The sequence below is a fragment of the Pteropus alecto genome, unplaced genomic scaffold (genome assembly GCF_000325575.1).
Source record: "Pteropus alecto unplaced genomic scaffold, ASM32557v1 scaffold67, whole genome shotgun sequence".
Lineage (NCBI taxonomy): Eukaryota > Metazoa > Chordata > Mammalia > Chiroptera > Pteropodidae > Pteropus > Pteropus alecto.
In genome coordinates, this window is record NW_006441061.1 from 2,174,990 (window position 1) to 2,194,329 (window position 19,340).

General features: G+C 39.6%; 1 protein-coding gene and 1 non-coding gene across 11 annotated transcripts in view; one reads left to right on the forward strand and one right to left on the reverse strand.

Moving 5' to 3' along the window:
- MAPKAP1 (mitogen-activated protein kinase associated protein 1) overlaps positions 1-19,340 on the reverse strand; it is a 229,560-nt gene that overhangs the window by 190,757 nt on the left and 19,463 nt on the right. For 3 of the 10 annotated variants that reach the window (XM_025051281.1, XM_006917968.3, XM_025051280.1), the window contains exon 1: positions 12,010-12,259. The exons of 1 other annotated variant lie outside the window; for it this stretch is intronic. Coding sequence is in view for 1 of the 9 variants with exons in the window: in XM_006917970.3 (XP_006918032.1) it covers positions 5,957-5,965 (9 nt within the window). In the remaining 8 variants the exon portion in view is untranslated. Of the gene's footprint in view, positions 1-5,956; positions 6,019-12,009; positions 12,274-19,340 lie in introns of those variants that run through there. 6 more of the 10 variants (XM_006917970.3, XM_025051278.1, XM_015594280.2 and 3 more) reach the window with 4 other exon arrangements.
- TRNAL-UAA lies at positions 11,083-11,155 on the forward strand. Its single transcript has one exon. It is a non-coding gene; the product is annotated as a tRNA-Leu (tRNA).

Here is a 19,340-nt window from a genome sequence, read left to right on the forward strand (position 1 = left end):
CAAGTATTTGGTAACTAAAACTACATGGAGTTCAAAGCTGCTGATTAGCATTTCGGAGAGACTGCTCTGGCAGTTGCACAGAAGATTAATCTGATGCACAAGACACAAGATTAGTTATGAAGCTGTGACAACTTAGGGAAGGGATGATGAAATCTGAAATAAGGCAGTGAAAGATGGTTCTATGAATTTAAGAAACAGTTAAAAATTTAGGACATAAAATTGGTAGAAATTGGTGACTGAGTGAATGGAGAAGGTTAAGGGGAAGGTTAAGCATAATAGAGCCAACAAATGAAACTGTGAACTCAAAAGTAGGAACAGTTTAACAGGTAGAAGGGAAATGAAGAATTATGTTTCAATGAGCCTGAGATGTCCGTGGATTACCCAAGCAGAGAGCCATCATGATGCGAACCTGAGAGCCCAGGAAAAGCTCTGAGCACACTTTGGAAGACAACAGCATATGAGCGACACGTGCAGGATATGCAAAACTGAAGCCTAGGAAGGTTTGCGCAAACTTGGAAGACATCAACATATAAATGACAGACGGCACCATGGATGCGAATGAACTTACCAGGGAGAACATGTAAGAAAAGAACAATACCTAGGGACAAAACTCAAGGAACAGCAATAGTTAAAGGATGAGCCGAGAAAAAAAACAACCCAGAAGTTGTGAAAAACAAGTCGATCCCCCAAATTCTAAAGCTAGGATCTATTCTGTGAAATTTCATACATTTCTAAGCAGTTACTTTCTTCACTGGCTTTCCCCTCTCCCCCCATATCTTAATAAGAAGTTTCAAGTACTGGATCATGAAGTCCTTGAGCGAAAAGGACTAGAAGCCTTATTTGATTTCCCGTCACTAACACCCAGGATAAGGCCTGTTACACATATCTTTGTAGGACAAACCTGGCTGAACAGAGAAAACTGAAAAATTTCTGGTTTATCAAGACAAAGGGCTCATGGAACTCCTGGAACCTGAGGTTGCCTCCAGCTCAGACCAGAGCAACACAGAACCTGAAGAGACCAAAAGCAAAAAGGGGCCGGCGGTCTTTATACACTGCTCGCGGGAATGTAAAACGATGCAGCCACCTCTGAAAAGCTTGGCAATTCCTCAAAAAGGTCAGCGTCACCATCTGACTCAGCAATCCCCTGCAAGGTACATATACCCAACAGAACTGAAAACATGTTCGCACAAAAACCTGTACGGGAATGTTCATAGCAATATTACCCATAATAGCCTAAGAGTGGAAACAACCCTCCATCAACTGATGAATGGATAAATTTATTATTAATACTTAATACTAAACAAAATATGATATTTCCATACAATGGAATACTAATAAAAATATATGAAGTACTGATACATGCTGTGACATAGATGAACTTTGAAAACATACGCTAAGTAAAAGAAGCCAGAAACAAAAGGCCACATATTGTGTGATTCCATTTATATGAAAGATTCACAATAGGCAGATCCGTAGAGACAGCAGATTAATGGTTGCCAGGGGCTGGGGGAGGGAGGAATGAGGAGTGACTGTTAATGGATGTGGGTTTCTTTTGGGTAATGAAGTTTTTTGGTTTTAGATAGTGGTTGGTGATGGTTATACAACTTTGTGAATACAGTATAAGCCATTATACTGTACACTTCGAAAGTGTGAATTTCATGATATATGAATTATATCTCAATTTTTAAAAAGGGAGGTGGAAACACAGGAGGGCCCAAATCCATGCTGCATCCTAGGTTCCTTCTAGTTTGGGTGATCCCAACACAAGGATACCAAACAAACCACCTAACTGAACAGGACTGGCGACAGTAACCATAAAAAATTTTTAGTAATTTTTAATATGAGTTGATTGCATCAAAGATATGTCAAATTCCTCATGCAAAATGAGAATTTCCGAGCCTTTTCCTTGGGGAAGGGAAGAGAACTTTGATGTTAGTGACCCTGTGTGGATGTAGCTAATCTACATTTCTAGCTAAGGGACATTCACTCCTCCTGCCGGGAATCCCAATGGAACTTGACTTTGTTGAAGCAGAACTCACGGCTGGAGCAGCTTCCCCTCCAAAGCACCAGACGATGCTTTAATCCAACCTGAGTGGGGGGTAAGAAGCCACAGAGTTAACACGATGCCTCTGCCAGCTGCCTACTGAGCTACTGGCCCTTGGGAAGTAATTCTCTTCACTTTGGAATAAACGAACGGAAGGGAATAAAACAAGAAAGGCAACACGGCATGAAAGAAAACACAAAAGCTTTGGAGTGCTTCCAATTCCACCACACAGTAGCTGAGAAAATTGGGAAAGTCATAATTTCTCTGGACCTCAGTAAGACATTATCACATACCTCACAAAGCTATAGTCACAATGTAGGGCCCAAAAGTGACAGTCAACTATTATTATTTCCCCAAGTCGCCTGAAAGAAACTAGTTGCTAGCACTGTAATTTTGGGGTCATATTTGAAAATAAGACTCACAGACCTCTTTTCTCTGAGGTACATAAGCACATTTTCTCCTACTTAGTTAGAAAACAAATAGAATCCTTGACTCTTCTCTTTCTATGAAGCCTACAGCCATTTAATTACGAAACCATGGCATCCTCTTCTCTCTAGTTTTCATTCTTTTATCTCTATAACCTAATCCAAGCCACCATCTCTCACCTACGCTGTAGCAACTGTTTCCTAACTTGTCTTAAAATCCTTCAATGACTTTCCAAACTCTTCGATCTAACTGAACCTTGCCTACCTTTGCAGCCCCATCTTCCACTTACCACGTTAGTTTTCTGCTCCAGCCACACTCAACTCCCAGTTTTTTTTGAGCCTTACAGTATAGACTCCTGTCTAGAACAGGTTTCTCTGTCCTTCCACCTGGCTTAGACATCACTTTCTCCCTTGCCCTTCAGATCCCAATTTAGGCATCACCTGCCCCAGGAAGGTGTGGCCTTACCAAGTCCAGAGTAGGTATTCCTCCATGCTCCCCTTTACTCTCGATTACCATAATGCTTCTCGAGCTAGGTGTACTTTGCATTACTAGAATGCAAGTCCTATGAGAGCAGGGTTGCCGTCTACAGTTTTCACTGCTTAATTCCCAGACATATGCCTAGTGTCTAATATATATTCAGCAATACTGAATGAATAAATGAATGATTACAATTAAGCAAAAAGCTTAGCTGACTGAATGCAAAATTTTACATATGATATTTTCTTCACATAAAAAATATTTTTAAATACGTTTTTAAATTTTAAAGAAAATTACAGATATAAACAAATGCAATTCTTCGTAACAACTATGGGAAAAAAGGACTTAGGCACACATGTACTTTCTACAAATTTAATGGTTAAGACCAAATATAATCAAAAGGAGCCAGACCACTACCTCAGAAGGAATGGTGCTCCTAATGTTGTAAAATTCTTAAGTCTCCTAAACTGGAAAAAGCAGAAAAGGTACGCAGAATGTAAATTACAAACATTATAGACAAATCATGTATTGGAGTGAAAATAGTTAGAAACTGGGCTTTTACCACCCTTCCCCCACCCGAAGAATGTCAGACACACTCCATGGAAATGCTGCTCGCTCCAAACAGCTCGCCAAGTGAAGGTTACTCTGAAATACTTCAAATTCCGTAAGTGTCAGGACTGCAGACTAGGGGGAGAAAATGTTCCAAGCAGAGACTAATGGACAGAGGGTACAAATGAAATGAGCCTTGGTGCACAATGACTATCTAAGGAAGTCTAGACTGAAAGCTAAATATATTTGTTCTGAAGTCATTAACCTAGCTTCGGTTTCTGAAATATGTTAAAAATACTTAACATATTTTATAAATCTAACGTATAAATGATAAAATTTGTTATTAAAGACAATTTCCTTTGTCTAGTTTAGGATATATAACATTTCAGATTTAGTTTTTGTGTTTTTAATTTTTTTTATACCAACGATTTTATTCCTTATCATGTGTTTGTTGCCTATGCTAACAAAAATACAAGTTACACCAACTCAGAATTTTTATTATCACTTTGGGGATGTGACCATCCTTTTAATTCTGTTCATATTTTAACAGAGCAACTTTAATCCAGTGATCAAAGCTTCATTAGCTTGTAAACAAACTGTTTCTCAGGTAAACTGAATGGCCCTGTATCAGGAACTTAAGCAAATAAATAAGTACAAAAAAGGCAGAGATTATAAATTAGGGCAGACAAATCTGTATCTAGCCCCACGCCGGTAAAGAGCATTCTATCAATATAGTGAAATGCTAATCTCCTAATTAACAACCTAATTAGGTAATTATGGCTTTGCAGAGGGATGCCGAAATGAAATATGACAACATGGTCACCTCTTTATATGGCACCTGTGGGCCTTTTCAGCTGTCACTGCAAAGAGTGCAATATCAATTTGAACAGATGACAAAGTGCTGTCATTTTTCATTCTGATAATATACAGAATGCTTTGGACAGAAGCAGTTTACAAAAAGAAACATCTTGCCTGGTATTTTCCTAATTTAAATATGCTCAAATACTTTGTTAAAATTTTTGCACATTTCTTTATATTGTATACAGGAGAAGTACCAAGCACATTAGAAAAAAAATACCCAACTGGCCATCATGTTTAACTGCACATACTGAAACAATTGCAATTTCAATTATAAAGTATATGACAATCAGAAAAGTAAAAGGCACCAATTCATAATGACTTTTAATAATCATACTTTTTGAATATTGTTACAGAAAAATTAAAATTTGAACTTTGATCTTTATTTTTTTCTTTCCAAAGAAAAAAAAGTGAGAGAAATTCCCACTTCTCATTTTCCACACCAAAAAAAGTACGTCTCAATATCTAAGCATTCAACTCACCAAAAAAGGTCTATGCCCAGCCTCACAGAGACAGGAGTATACTTTCTCTGAAAAAGACCTGTCACACAGTTTACTTACTGTCCCACTGGCCACCGAAGAGGTGATGGCACTGGGTCACGGGTACCACCAACATGAATACACAAAACTGTCTTAAATAGAATTTTGAGGGGAGGAGAGGAAGGCTAGCCTGGGAACCTCAACATCATTTATGTAGAGATACGTGAAACCAAATTCGAAGCATCAAACAAGAGAAGTGAAAACTAACTTGAAAATAAATATAACCTATCTATAACTTCAGATCATATGCATTAGTGAAAACCTTTCTGGTCAAAATGCTGTTCACAGGCTCTACTCATATTTTTTAGTACCAAGTTTAAACTAAAATGAATTTTTTATTAAAAAATAATTCATGTTTATCAGAGAATATATTGGAAAACAGAAAAGCAAAGACCTATCATCTTACCACCTATTTTTTTTCTTATGTTTGACATAATTGAGATCATACTTTACATAGTTTTATATCCTTTTTTCACTTCATGTTACATAAGCAGATTAATGTGTCACTAAAATTCTTCTAAAACACCTTAAATGACTGCACAATATTTCCATAATTTCTCTAAACTCTTTGTTACTTTGTTTCTAATTTTTGCTATTATAAGTACTGCTGCAGTGAACAACTGTCAGCATGAATATCTTTCTACATCTGATTATTTTATCAACAATCCCTAGAAATAAAATCGCAAACTCAAAAGGCATGCACGACTTATTTTTTTAAGGCTTGTGATAAATACTGTCGAAATTTTTTCCGGGAAAGTTTTACCAATTTATATTCCTACTAGCAATATGAGTGACCATCTCACCACCAACCTCTGCCCGGAAGGAGTATTATTAGAGTTCTATTAAATCCCTAAAATTCATATCATAAGATTATGCCTGTAACCAAATACTTTCACAATGTAATCAATAAAAAGTGTCTGCAGGCATTATGTTTAAATAAGAAGGGTCGTGTTTGATGACTGTCCCAAAACAAAGACCAGTTCCAATATCCAAATCCAGAGCGGCATGGAACAGTGACAAAAGCACTATTCAGAGGGAACAAACCCAAGGGTTCAAATCTTACCTTTGCCATTACTGGTAGTTCTCTACTTTGAATCACTTCTCTAGGCTTCAGTTTCAGAATTTCTATGAGGATAAGAGAACATAATACTCCTTGTTCTAACCACTTTGACAGGTAGTCATGAACACAAAAAAATAAAAATAAAATGGTGATATAAGCAATTGAAGGTGTTTACTGTTATTTAACAGATCAATTCATTTAATAGCCTAAAAATAGCATACTGAAACCCTTTTCTCCACAGCGCAGTTGGAAGGCGTGCTAAGGTAGTGCACAAAGAACCAGAAATTAACGAGACTGATTTCATGATCCAGACAGGAAAATGAGTCTCACTCCTTCAACACTCACTCCATATAATCATTTCTATTACATTACACTAACATTCGAATGTCTTGTGCACCTGAATGCTGGTACCCACATCTCTCCAAAAGCATCTCTCTAGAAGCATCATGGTACTATTGACATAAGTTACTTCATTTAATCCTCACAAGTAGTGTATAAGATTGGCAGTATTGTCCTCATTCTGCAGACAGTCCAGGTCACACAGCTAATAACTGACGGAGCCAGTATTCAAATCCAGGTGGGTGTGACTTTAAAGCCTCATCTCGTATTACTTCAAGATTCAAGTCTGCACCTGTTAGTCTCTTTTATGTCAGCAACTAAAGTTCAGATTAAAAATTTACTTTGTTTTAAAAAAACCATTCCTTCAAACAATTTTCTACCAATTTCTCTGCTGAAACTACTTATTTATAACACAGTACCTTAAAATGAGTCTACGGGGAACTAAAAAATGTTATTGTTTGGAATTGTAAAATTCAGTCCATTTTGTCTGCATCAATAATAAAAGCATATTCATAAAAGTATACTCAAGTACAGGATATGAATCTAACACTGCATATATTTTCGGGTATATGTGACATAATATTCAATTTATTTCACAAGTGATTACTATAATTTAATTCCAATAGTTATCCTAATACCTTCTTGATAGTTCCAGAATTTAAATTTTGTTTTTTAAGTGGTTTCTCTCATTTTTCTCACTTTCAATTACTTAAAACTGTTTCCTTCTTTGGGCTCAAATTTTGTGTTTCCTATATTAAATCTATTTCCCCAATATATCCAGACTGCTGCCAACCAGAGTTAATAAATTTTGAATGACTGTTCAGAATTTATTTTCTTCATTTTTATATTCTATGTTATTTCCTTATACAACAGAGCATGAATGAAAACGAGTATCTAGAAGACCAATATTTCTTCAATTTTCACCTTGTAGAAGCTGGGTATTAAAATAAAAATAAATTAAACTCTTGGGCTGGGAACTCCCTGACCATATTTCTCTCACTGTGCTGGGTGTTTCTATGCCCCCTTTCAATCTTGCGTATATATAGTCAACAAAACACTGTACGCATTTGGGGAGCACCTGACCTGTCAAGATCCTTTCCCAGAAGAGGTAATGAACAAAGAACAGAGGGAAGAGCCGAGCAGTGGCTCCATACCTGTCATCAAGGGAGGAGGAGCATTTTAGATTTGAACCATTCTCTCCTGGAGTCTGCCAGTAATCGGCTGTGCGGCTTTAAGCATGTCAATTAGAATCAGAAAGCTTGGCATCCTGAAAAGACCTCATTGAATTGAGCTCCTCATTATCATCCAGATGGGAGAAAAAAGATGCAAAGATTTGTAAGTGACTTGACCAAAATCAAAAGGCTCTTAGCGGCATAGCTATATTCAGAATTCAGGTCCCTCTCAATCTAGTGCACTTTCACTGGGTGCCAATTTCTTTATCCCAGGAGATTATGATTACCCCTCTTGTTCACTTCATGGCATTATAGAAAGGACCAAAAGGGACAAGAGACTTAATAGTATTTAAAGTATTAAGAATGCAAAGATATTACAAGGTCATCTCCTTATCAAACCCTTCCCTCCTGAAATTTAGCCTGATTATTTAATAAAAGCATTTGCCTGCCACTTCCCCAAAGACATCAGTATGAGTCAATCACAACACCCCCTCACTGTGATCAATAATCACAACCTGTGCTGTACCTCCTGCTTTGAACAGTGGGTACCAAAATTTCAGTGATAAAGTAGATCAGAATTCACAATCAGGCAGCCTGGGACAGTACACAGTCCACAACTGCACTTTGGTCTACGTGATAATTTTTACATGGGAAATTTAAAACTAAATACATTAAAATCCAGATTTCCAGCATCTCTTAAAAACAACCAAACAAGCCAGGGACAGTGGGCCTTTCTCACATAGCAACAAGCAGCTGGAGGTGAGCAGAAAAAGATAACCTTCAGATTGGTCATATGCCCTCCAGTTCACTAAGGTCTGTTCTACTCTTTATACTCCATCACGGGCATTTGAGTTGAAGACCCCCGAGGCAGATGCTCAAAAGAGAACAAAGTTAATAAATATTTGGTCACTCTTTTTGGGGCAATTTTTTCTGGCGTTATCACTCACTAGCTGTGTGACTCTTGGGTAACAACTAAGCCCTAGGCTACTCATGTGTTAAATGGGGTAATAGCACCTATCTCATAGAATCATGGAGATTAAATAAAGTATTTAAAACACTTAACACTGACCAAAACATAAGTGCTCAATTATTTTAAATTTAATACAAGTTGAGTCAAATCTTCTCAAAAACTTCAAACATAGAAAACATAAGGTCAGGGCACTTCCCATGGGGAAAAAACAAAATGTGACAGAATTCTATGTCATATAATAATTTGGTATCTATTGCTATGTCCTTAACAATAAGGCCTACATATCAGTATAACAGATTTCCAACAAATTCTCTGTGCCTGAAGTATTTATGAATCCACTGAAATATAACAGTTTCTAAAGTCTACAGTTATGAGTCAACAAGCAAACTCCCGACTAAAATATACACACACACACACACATATATATACATATATACATTTAACATGACAGACAAGGCAATGAACTTCTTGAGTACGGGGACCATGTTCATTCTTCATTATCCCTACTGCCTAGCACAGTGACAGGCACAAAAAACCTAAGGCTCAAGGCTAGCTCCTCCCCGAAGCCATTCCAGAGGGTCCTGGTCCACATCACAAAGAAACAACATGACTGGTACGGAAGAGTACAGACACCAAAGTCTAGCAGATAATTCCCTCCACTTATAGCTCCGACAGCTGCATAAACTCAAAGAATTTATTTAACCTCTCTGTGGTCTAGTTTCCTCATCTGTAAAATCGGGACGCTAATATACACCTTTCTATACAGAAATAAATGAGGTACTATGTGATAACAGAATGCTGGCACATAGTAAGTGCTCATTTGCAACCATCATCAGTGTTCCCTTCTCGGTGCTCCTTGGTACCCTGTGGGAACTGCTATCTTAGTACATACAATACTTTACTACAGTTCACCTGCATACAAATGTCTTCTCACTGGAATGTCAAGAACCTCAGGGTGAGGATCTGGTTTTGTTCCTCTTTGCAGCCCCAGGGTCTAACATCTCCCCTGCCACTGCTGAATGAATCACAGATCCTCAAAGTATTTACTAACTGGAAAAGCTGTAAGAAAAAACTGTAATTTACCTCTCTTCCCTGACACCCAAGCCCTCACTGACACTGACCCCTACTGACTCTCCAACTTTACCTCCCAGTATCCCCACTAAAAAGAAGCAATGGCTTGCTTTCTTCAGACTGGTCTACTCACCACTCTAAAACCATGTCACAGTCATTGCACCTTTGCATCTTATACTATCACTTCAGGGACCTTAGCATGCATCAGGCCCGTTATCCACATTAGCTTAATATTCACAGCACTCCATTAGATCCACATTACCCCTCCCATTCCAAGCCATACTTGAGGAAAATAGTGCTTAGAATTAGGAAACATGCCAAAGGTCACATATCTAGTAAGAGAAGAAATCAGGACTTGAATACAGAGTTCATGGTTATTCTCTACAGAATGTCTTCCCCACTCACATTCAAAGCTGAGGTGACCCACCTACCACCTTCTTGCCTTGAAAGATTATGGTCTTCGTGACATTTAAAGGACCATTTGTACCATTAATTTTGACACTCACATTTTTTTCTCTTGTATACTTGTTTTAATATGTACTTGATAGAGCTATGGTGTGAGAAAGAAGGCAAAACAATAATGGAAAAAGCACAGATGTGGGCATCAGGCAGATCTGGGTTTGAATCCTGGCCCTGTCTCGTACCAGCTGTGTAATTTATCAAGTCTTCCTATCTGTAAATTGAGGTTAAAATGATTAAACAAGAAAAACCTACATATAATACGCAGTACACAGTAAATAATAAAGTTTAGTTAACCCCGCATTATGAAGCATTACCTGGCCATAGCACACGTCTCAAAAGTTAATGGCCCACTCCTCTCCTGTGCTACTATATCACAGAAAGAACTCTCATGCAGTGTACTTATCATTGTGTTGTAATTACTTCCTAATCTCTCTTACTAAATTGAGCTCCCTGCAGCAAGGACTGAGTCTTATTTATCACTACGATGTCTGGCATGGTATCTGGCATAAACCCATACCTAGTAAATGTTTGCTAAGTGAAGTAACTGAAGATATAATAAAGAGTGCTTATAGGATTCTGGAAAAGCTGGGGTTTTCCTGAATTGGTTGAGGGAAGCCAATTTCAGCTGGGCCCTGGGTAACAGCTCATAGGTGGAAACAGAAAAGGAGAAACCTTCTAGCAGGGAGAATGTCCTACAGAAAACAAGGGACAAAGAGTAAAGAATAAGGGTAGAGTAATTTAGGAAGGAAGTCTTTTCAAGGACAGCTGGAAAGTTAGTCAGGTGACAGATCAGGAGGTGGAGAGAAATGCGAGTTCAGTATGGCACCAGAGTAGCTGACAGTAGGTATGAGCACAAAGTTGAATGGGAAAGGGGCCACCAGCACACCTCATAGGCCCCAGCAAGCCTGCAACTGTGCAAACTGAAAAAGATTAAAACAATTATCAATGTTTCATCAATAACTCTTTCAACGTTTCACTGAGCACCCTCTGTGGGCTCATAGTAGATGAGGAATAAAACATGGTGACCCCTTTTCCTTCTCTAATGGGTTTTTAAATTAGGAAGCCACCCCCTTTGCTCGTCAAAAACAGAACGGAGAATGTCGGCTTTGGGACGCGGCTCCATAGTGTAGGGGCTAGCACGTCTGCTTTAAACCCAGAAGGTCCTGGGTTCATGCCCCAGTGGAGCCACGGTCTTCTAAGCAGGGTCGGTCCTGGTTAGTACTTGGATGGGAGACCACCTAGGAAGGCCAGGTGCTGTAGGCATAAATAATAATAAAAAGAATGTTGGCTTTGTTTTAACTATATGTAAACATCTGTCTCCATTTGACTGTTCACACTTGGGGAAGTCTTGGACTTTGCTGGTTTTCGTTTACATGATGCTTCGCAAAGCGCCAAGTACTGTGATAGACTTCGAAACTACTTGCGTTCATTCAGAATGAAATTTTAACCAATTGCTGTCAACTTTTGGGCCTCTGGTTAAAGTAATAATCCTGTTTTAAACTACAATCATTTTTTTCAGCCTTAAACAGATCTAGAAGACTACTTGCCACTCCCATAAATAAAAAGCTGAATCAAAGTTATAGCAGCACTACAGCCAGATGAAAGTAGTTCTGCGAGGCTATTTACCCTTTTAGGGCAATGGAGAGAAAGGCTGCTAGGAAACAGGTACCACACAGGCATACTTTAAAAAGTTGATTTTCACGTTATGCAGATTAGGACAACTAGTACGTTGCCGAGTGCAGGGCCAGAAACTGCCAGAACCAACAGTACTCTCCTCTTTCCCACCCACCTCTAACCCCACCCCACACTCCCAGGTCCACCAGCTTCTCCTCCCCCAAATCACAAAACCAGCTAACTGTCAGGCTCACAAACAGCAGCCTCCAGTTCTGAAAAGAGCCAGGAAACGGATGCTCACGGGATACCCGAGCAAGAGCCAGACAGGGTGCTCGCTAGGCAGCGCCGAGAGCAGAGGTGTGAGGGGAGCCGCCAGGCTCCTCGGGTGGAGAGCAAGTGAGTGAGCTAGCGGCTGGGGCAACCTTTACCTGAAGGTGCTGTCACACTACGGGCCGGATCGGGCCCGGGACACGTTCTTTGCGGGAAAGCTTGACTCCCCCGCGCCTCCCGGCCCCTACCCCGACCTCCGCGCTCCCGGAATCCTTGGGGTCTGGCGCTCCTCCCGGCCGGCTCAGCTGCCGCTTTCCGGGTTCGCCCCCATACCCCCGTTGCTCGCCGCCACCCGCCAGCCGAGTAGCAGCCTCGCTGCTCCGAGTCGCACTACGACCCGGAACCGCACCCCACGCACCGGAAGTCCCGGACCGGGAAGGAGCCGCTGGCTGGGGACGTTGTGCGCAAGCCCCAGAGCCGAGAGCAAGGAGCGAAGCCTTCCCGGGGGGCGGGGCTAAAGGGAGGCGGTGCGCATGCGTGCTATTCCCCCGGCCCCCGGGAAGGCCTTGGGTCAGAGACTATCTGGGAGTCTGGCGAGATACGTCTACCCCCGGAGTTACCTTAGGCGGAAATCAACATTAACGCTCTCCTTCAAATCTCCTCTTTTCTCCCTGGTTCTACGGAAAAAAAAAAACAAATTCATCCAGAAATGATTGATGAGGCCTCTTTGTCTCTGGGTCAGAAAGATCTGGGTTCAAATGCCAACTCTAACTTGCTGTGTATCCTTAGGACATCTGCGTTCTCTGACCCTTGGTTTTCCCATCTATACAATAGCTCCAATTTCAGAGTATTGCTGTGAGAAATGAATGAGATGATGCTCTAAAAACACTCAATACAGTGCCTGACACAATAAACGCCTAGTAAATATTAGTTATTACTCTTACTATCTGTAATATAGAAGTGATAATTATCTTCCTCAAGAACTGCAGAGACGTTTCCATGAGATGAGGACTGCCATAGAACAGAGCTCATTTTTTGCGCGGGTCTCTCTCAGCGGGAATCAGTGGGGGAAGCCTGTGAAGGGTAAAGAAATCAAGCAATGCAATGACATATCTCTCCTACCTGAGAGTTAGTTCTGCAAGTGTCTCTCAAAAACGCACCTTAGCAAAAGGGGAAAAAAAAGTCAAGGCTGAATTTCATCCCTGGGGGCTCCTTACCCAGTACCAAAGTCACCAACAAATACACCACCCCCATGTTGAAATATATGATTGATCTCGGCTCATGGATGGGGGGGACACACCTTAAACATCCAAATGCACTCTTGCACATACACCACCATAGTACCGTCAGAGGCCTGTCAGAGGCGCTGTGCCAAAGCAAACGATGTAAATGAGGTCAGATATTCTGCTTTCCGAAATCACCAGGTTATCTGACTCGTCCTAAATATTAATCTTCATTTTCACTTCTCTCTTGAGCTCCAATCTGAACCACAGCTACCTGAGTGTTCCTTGGACACAGGAAACTCAACTCGCCTAAAATTGAAATCAACTGAACATGTTAATTAAGCACCTATGGGTTTTAAGGCTCAAATATCCACTCAAAAGTCCGAACCAACCTTATTTGGTTGCTATAAGGATTAAATGAGCTAATACGTATAATCCACATAGGAAATTGGCATATTGCTATTTATTTACTAACATTTACACAAAATGCTTACCATTATTACTACACCTCAGTCAATAAGCAGAATACTTATTGAGTGCCTACAGATTATGCTTATCCTAGGCATTCAAGATTCAGTGGTGAAAAAGCCAGACAGGGACTCTACCCTCATGAAGCTTATAATCGTTTGACTATGAATTTCAAATAGTTCCTACGGCAATTTGGAGTGCAGAGAAATATGGCAAAATTTCAAAGACTATGTTCAGGGCCCCATTAAGAATGAAGACTGAATTTATGGTGATACTAATATAATGGTTTGTGTGACTTGTCTATAGTTAGTTTGAACAGTCAAGATACAGGCATGTAAAGAGTGAAAAGCTGCATTCATCCAAGGGAGGAGTTTTGCCGGACAGGTGTGATTGGATCAAGGAGTTTAAGATCTCAGTTTTTAAGAGTGCTCAAAACAAAGGGCCACAGAATGGATCCTGGATAGGTAAGAGAATTCCAGAAAGGTTTGTGCCAGCGGCCTGAAGGTCCTGGAACAGGTATGATGGAAGTCACTGATAGAGCAAGGCAGAAAGACAGAGGTTATCCTCAGACATAGATGTCTTCATGAATAACCTTCAGACAAAGAGCCATGTGAAAGTAGGGTCCCAGCTGAAGTGGATAGAGGAAAAAAGTTATTGGCAATGAGATGGTCAAGGAACGTGGACCTCAAAAGCTCCCAGGATGATGGATGGAGATGGGGTGAATGAGAAACTGGGGTGTTTCCTAAGCCATTCTGCCACTGAGGGTGGTAGGTAGATGAGAGAAGACAGGCCAACTGCATGTCTTAGCCTCCAGGGAGTAGGAGTTGTATCAGACAGTAGAACTGGCATTAAAAAGCAAAGCATACATTGACCTGTCTCTCAACCCAGGAGCGCATGGGAGTAGGACCGTGACAGCTGACACACAGAGAAAAATTATGTTTTTATAGCACCTTGATAGTACTGGGCCAGCGGCTGACTGGGGGACTCCAGCAGACATGAGGGCAGAGGGACTAATACCTCAGAATACCTATGACAATCAAGTTTCACAGACTTCGGCTCTGTGGAATTTGGAAAGAAGGCTATGGAGAGGGATGGAGGTGTCTTTTCTTCTGGTCACTTAGAACATGGCCTGGCACAAAACGGGCAACAAGAATCGGGGTCCTTTATGCATTTGCTTTCCTCAATTCCTGCTCAACCTAAATTGCCCTTTCCCTCTACGCTCCGTAAATTCCTATTCCTCTTCTTCGCCTTCTTCTTTAGTGGCTTCAAATAACCACCATTTATTACTTCTCAAGATTTTGTGGATCGGTGGGTGGTTCTTCTTCCAGTCTTGCCTTTCAGTCAGATGGCAGCTATTGCGGTTGGGCAGTCTAAGATGCCTAAAGATGTTGGCAAGGGCACCTTGGTTTTTCTCCTTGTTACCTCTCCAGTGGCTATCTTAGGTGTCTACAAAACATAGTGGCAATATTCTAAAAGAATAAGCCCCGATGTGCTTTTAAAAATATTTTGATTTTACATCTATATGAATATACATATATACACCATTTTAACTGTTTCTAAATATATTCTTGCCATCCTTGAAGATCCAATCTATTATTGCTTTCTCCAGGAAGCCTTCTGAGATCACCTCTTCCTAACAGGCCACTTGAAGAGCTTCGTTCTCTGTGTTCAGCATTTCTCACAATTTCTCTTGTTCTTTCAATACGCATCGGTTTCCCTGACAATATATAAGGAAAGGGATGACTTTTATTTCTTTTTATATGCCAAAAGCTTAAAACACCATAAACGCTTGGTAAAATGCACGTTAAATGAAAAGGTGCTCAAAACGTGCACTTGAAATGAAGCAATTGAAAATCTCATTTTGTATGAGCAGAATTCGCATGTGGAAAATATCACTTTGTGAAATCTATGATAACAAGCTGAGAGTAAACATAATAAGATGAAAGTAACCCTCTTTCAAGCCCTGCCAGAGCTGTGGGAAAGTGGAGGCACCTTCGAGTTTCTCCGCAAATGTGTGTTCTTAATATTTTATATGTGTGAATACGTTTCCCTGCTATTTTCCCAATTTTGGTTTCCTCTCCATTTGAAATATACTTTTTCTCTCCCACAGGGAAAACACAGGCATTTATACGCCTATGGTACAAAGTATTTTCAGAGCAATAGTAAATCAGGTGTCAAAAATCCATTTAAACTATTTTAAAGAAGCCCCCAAGAAGTGTATAATTTCAAAGCATTATAAAAGATATTATAATGTTGCTTATAATGAGGTGAGTTTGGTGGGTGGAAGGCAAGCACAAAATTAACCAACCAGAAAATCTTAAACATAACACTTTGCAGATATTATTTAAATAAAGATCAGTTCTGGGGTCTTGGCAGAGATTCACTGAGCTTTGTTCTGTCGTTTTTGTGCTGAATAGTCTGGTAAGTATCCCTTTTTTAGACACTTAGAGTGAAAAAGAACATCTGCCTGGTATTATTTAGTATCTCTTCCCCAAATCCAGGCCCTATAACCATCTTCTAATAGTATCTTATTTTGTTTTAAAGGTAGCCAGTACTGTGGGTGCCGACTCCTAAATTAATTGATGTTAACTGGACTTAGGATGTAAAAAACCAGGCTCGTATGTTTTGTCGAATGCAACTAAGAATGCATAATTAACAGTGTCTCCATTAATATACAGTATGTTCAACAGTGAGACACCACTATCATAAATAAAGGTAGACATGGATAAATTTATAATTAAAAATGCATTAGAAATTACAAGCATAATTTATTTACTAATGTGCACTGGAATAAATTTTATGTGTAATATTTTAAAACAGGGCATTAATAAATAATAGTGAACATAAAATATTTTTGCAGCTAAAAATATTTCAATAAATATTAGTAAGTTAAATGTGCTGCAGAGTTATAATTGCTATGAAGTAAAGTTTATAGAATACAATCGCAATGTAGAGGACTGTTTCTTGGCTGTATTCAAAATAAGACAAACAAATAATTGTCTTTCTTCTAAGCTAACAGGTAAGGTAATTCAAAATAGTACCCGCAAATATTTTAGGAATAAAGGCTTAGGACATCCAAATAGTGAATAACTGACTATTGACTGAGACAACCAAGATCCTTCTGATCAGGTGCTATTACAGGTTAGTGCATTCAATTCTTATCCACTTGTTTGTTTGGCCCACAATAATTTGGAGCAATTCACCCAACGGAGCATCCTCATAGGTCTTTTTTGAAACTTTCTCTTAAAAATTGACCTTAGCTTGCACTGCTGTATCAAAGGCAAACAATTCCTAGGCGCAGGCACTGTTCTCAGTGCTCACGTATTATACTGACTCCATGCTTTTTTACCACTTCACTTTACTAACTCTATTATTTTAATCTTATATTTATTTTGCGTGTTCACGCCACGTATTTTCAATGAGACTGTTAAGTCCTACAATACACAGCAATATTTGTTTGTTCGATGCCTCTGAAAAGGGAGCTATGTTTATATGTAGAGTGTTTTGTTTTTCCAGGTAGGGCCATAGTCGATTAATAGCAATGAATGGCATCCATCATTAATTGAGCATTATATTTTAACCTGGCACAGATATGCCTAATGGCTTTATAAACCCAATCTAATTTAATTCTCACAACAATCCAGTAAATAGATATTGATTGTTATTATTCCCATTTAACAAATAAGGAAACAGCCTCAAAAAGGTGAAGTCACTTGTTCAAGATCAGACAACTAGTAACTGGCTGACTTGGAAACCCCAAGCTCTACACTCCCCCCAGTAATAATTGGCAGCCTCCGTTCCTACAATAACTATGTCCTTTCTCTAAATCACGTTGCCATCCAGCGTTTCACAATCCTTGCAGCTGGGTTCCCCTCCCCCCATCGATATCTAATCTAAGTCCCTCCTGCTCCCATTTAAGATAATTCCCTCACGTCCTGTCCTTAGTAGACAAGAACTGCTGTTGAAAACACACGAGCAATATCCCTTTAGATATTTGAAGATGGCTATTAAATTCTCCTTAACCTTCTTTTCTCCATGATACTGTATTAGTAACCTCAATTCCTTTAGCCTTTCCTCACAGGGACTCTTTCTAAAGCATCCCACTCCTTGAGCCACACTCCTAGGGAATGGTTTCAGGTTTTCCATATCTTAATTCATTATCATCACTTCAGAGAGCATTTATTAAGTACCCACATGTGTACATGACCTGTGCTGGAATTTACACAAGCCGGGAAAGCAAAAGTTGGCCTCACTCTAAGGAGATGTCTGGGTTTCCAAACGGGTTTTTTTTTTTTTTTTTTAAATCCTTCCTGTGATTCCATCGCCTTCCAACCTCATCCACCTCATTGAGAGACGATTTACTAAACTAGATGTAACCTGAGGCAGAGACCTATTTCAGTCATCATAGCATCCCTAATGACTGGCATAATAGGAACAAATAGTATTTGCTCATTAAATATTTGTATGACAGTGAATAAGGATTGTCATTTGATAATCTGTCTTAGACTAACATACTTCCACACAAGTTGGGTGACTCTAGTTAGATTAATTAATTTCTGCATTGATGGTCCAGAATAATTGTAACATGTGCTCAATAAATATTTCCTGAATGAAAACTAAATGAGGTAAGTAGTTGTTGAAAGAATGTGTAAATACTATCACTCAAATGACAGAGCAAAAATAGTGCCTAGAACAATGATGAACAAATGCTAGCTCAGAAGTAAAAACAAAAAACAAAAAACAAAAAAACGAAACCACCGAAAACCTGAAGGCTGAAACCAGCCCACGCAGTGTTGGCTTGCTGAGGACTTCTTCAGCTTCTCTGGAAAAAAATTGGAAAGATGTGGCAACATTGGATCCACAGCCTACTTATCAAACAACCAGGTGAGTAGTAGCTGCCCACCTACTGGATGGTGGATGTGATGAAGGCCAGGTGGCAGCCACCATTCATCAGGACACTTGCCCTGTAGCTTGCTGCACTCATTTGCAAGACCTCCCTGGCCCTAAAGTTCTTGAGTTTGAGCCCCTGGTCTGGTTTTAGGATAGAGCCTATGAATGAACTTCCACTTTTACATAGTGGGATACTGATGATGAGGAGGAAGATTGAAGATGGAAGTCTCAGAACCTGCTTCACCTGGGAGAACCTGTTCTATCCAAGCACTGAAGAGAGTGTACAATTTCCAGCAAAAGCCGAGGATTATATGGAAGAAAGAGGTTCTAGGAACTAAGGAGGCGGGGGGGAGGGGACTGTAAGTTATTTATTTTTGTATTTCCCAGTTCTTTGACAAAATCGCAGCACAAAATGTTGCTTTGAATGGAATAAATTAAGTCTAGCTTCAGTTCAGCTGTGACCCTGGTAGAGTCACATTACTTCTCTTTGCCTCAGTTTCCCCATTCATAGAGTGAAAATAATAACATCTACCTGGCAGGGGCATGGGATGCCATATCATGAATTCTAAAATGTTCTAAATATGTACGCTGCAAAAGACGAAAAACCTGCTTCTCAAAGATATTTATACTTAATATTCTTTTCTCAATAAAGTAGATAAGTTTTTTGAAATATATGTTTGTCCTTCAGACCCAATAATAGTGATTTCGAATAAAGTAATTTTCATTTTGGATAAAAAAGAAAATTCATAGACTTTTTTTTTTTTTTGAAAAATAAACTTGCTTGCCACAGTGCCAAGATCTTGGTTTCTTGCGCCATTCTCCAATTAAAGGAACCAGGGCTCCTTGGAGAAATGTCTCATTCTAGAGCTGGGACAGGAAATATACACGATAAACCTGAAGCGTCTCGT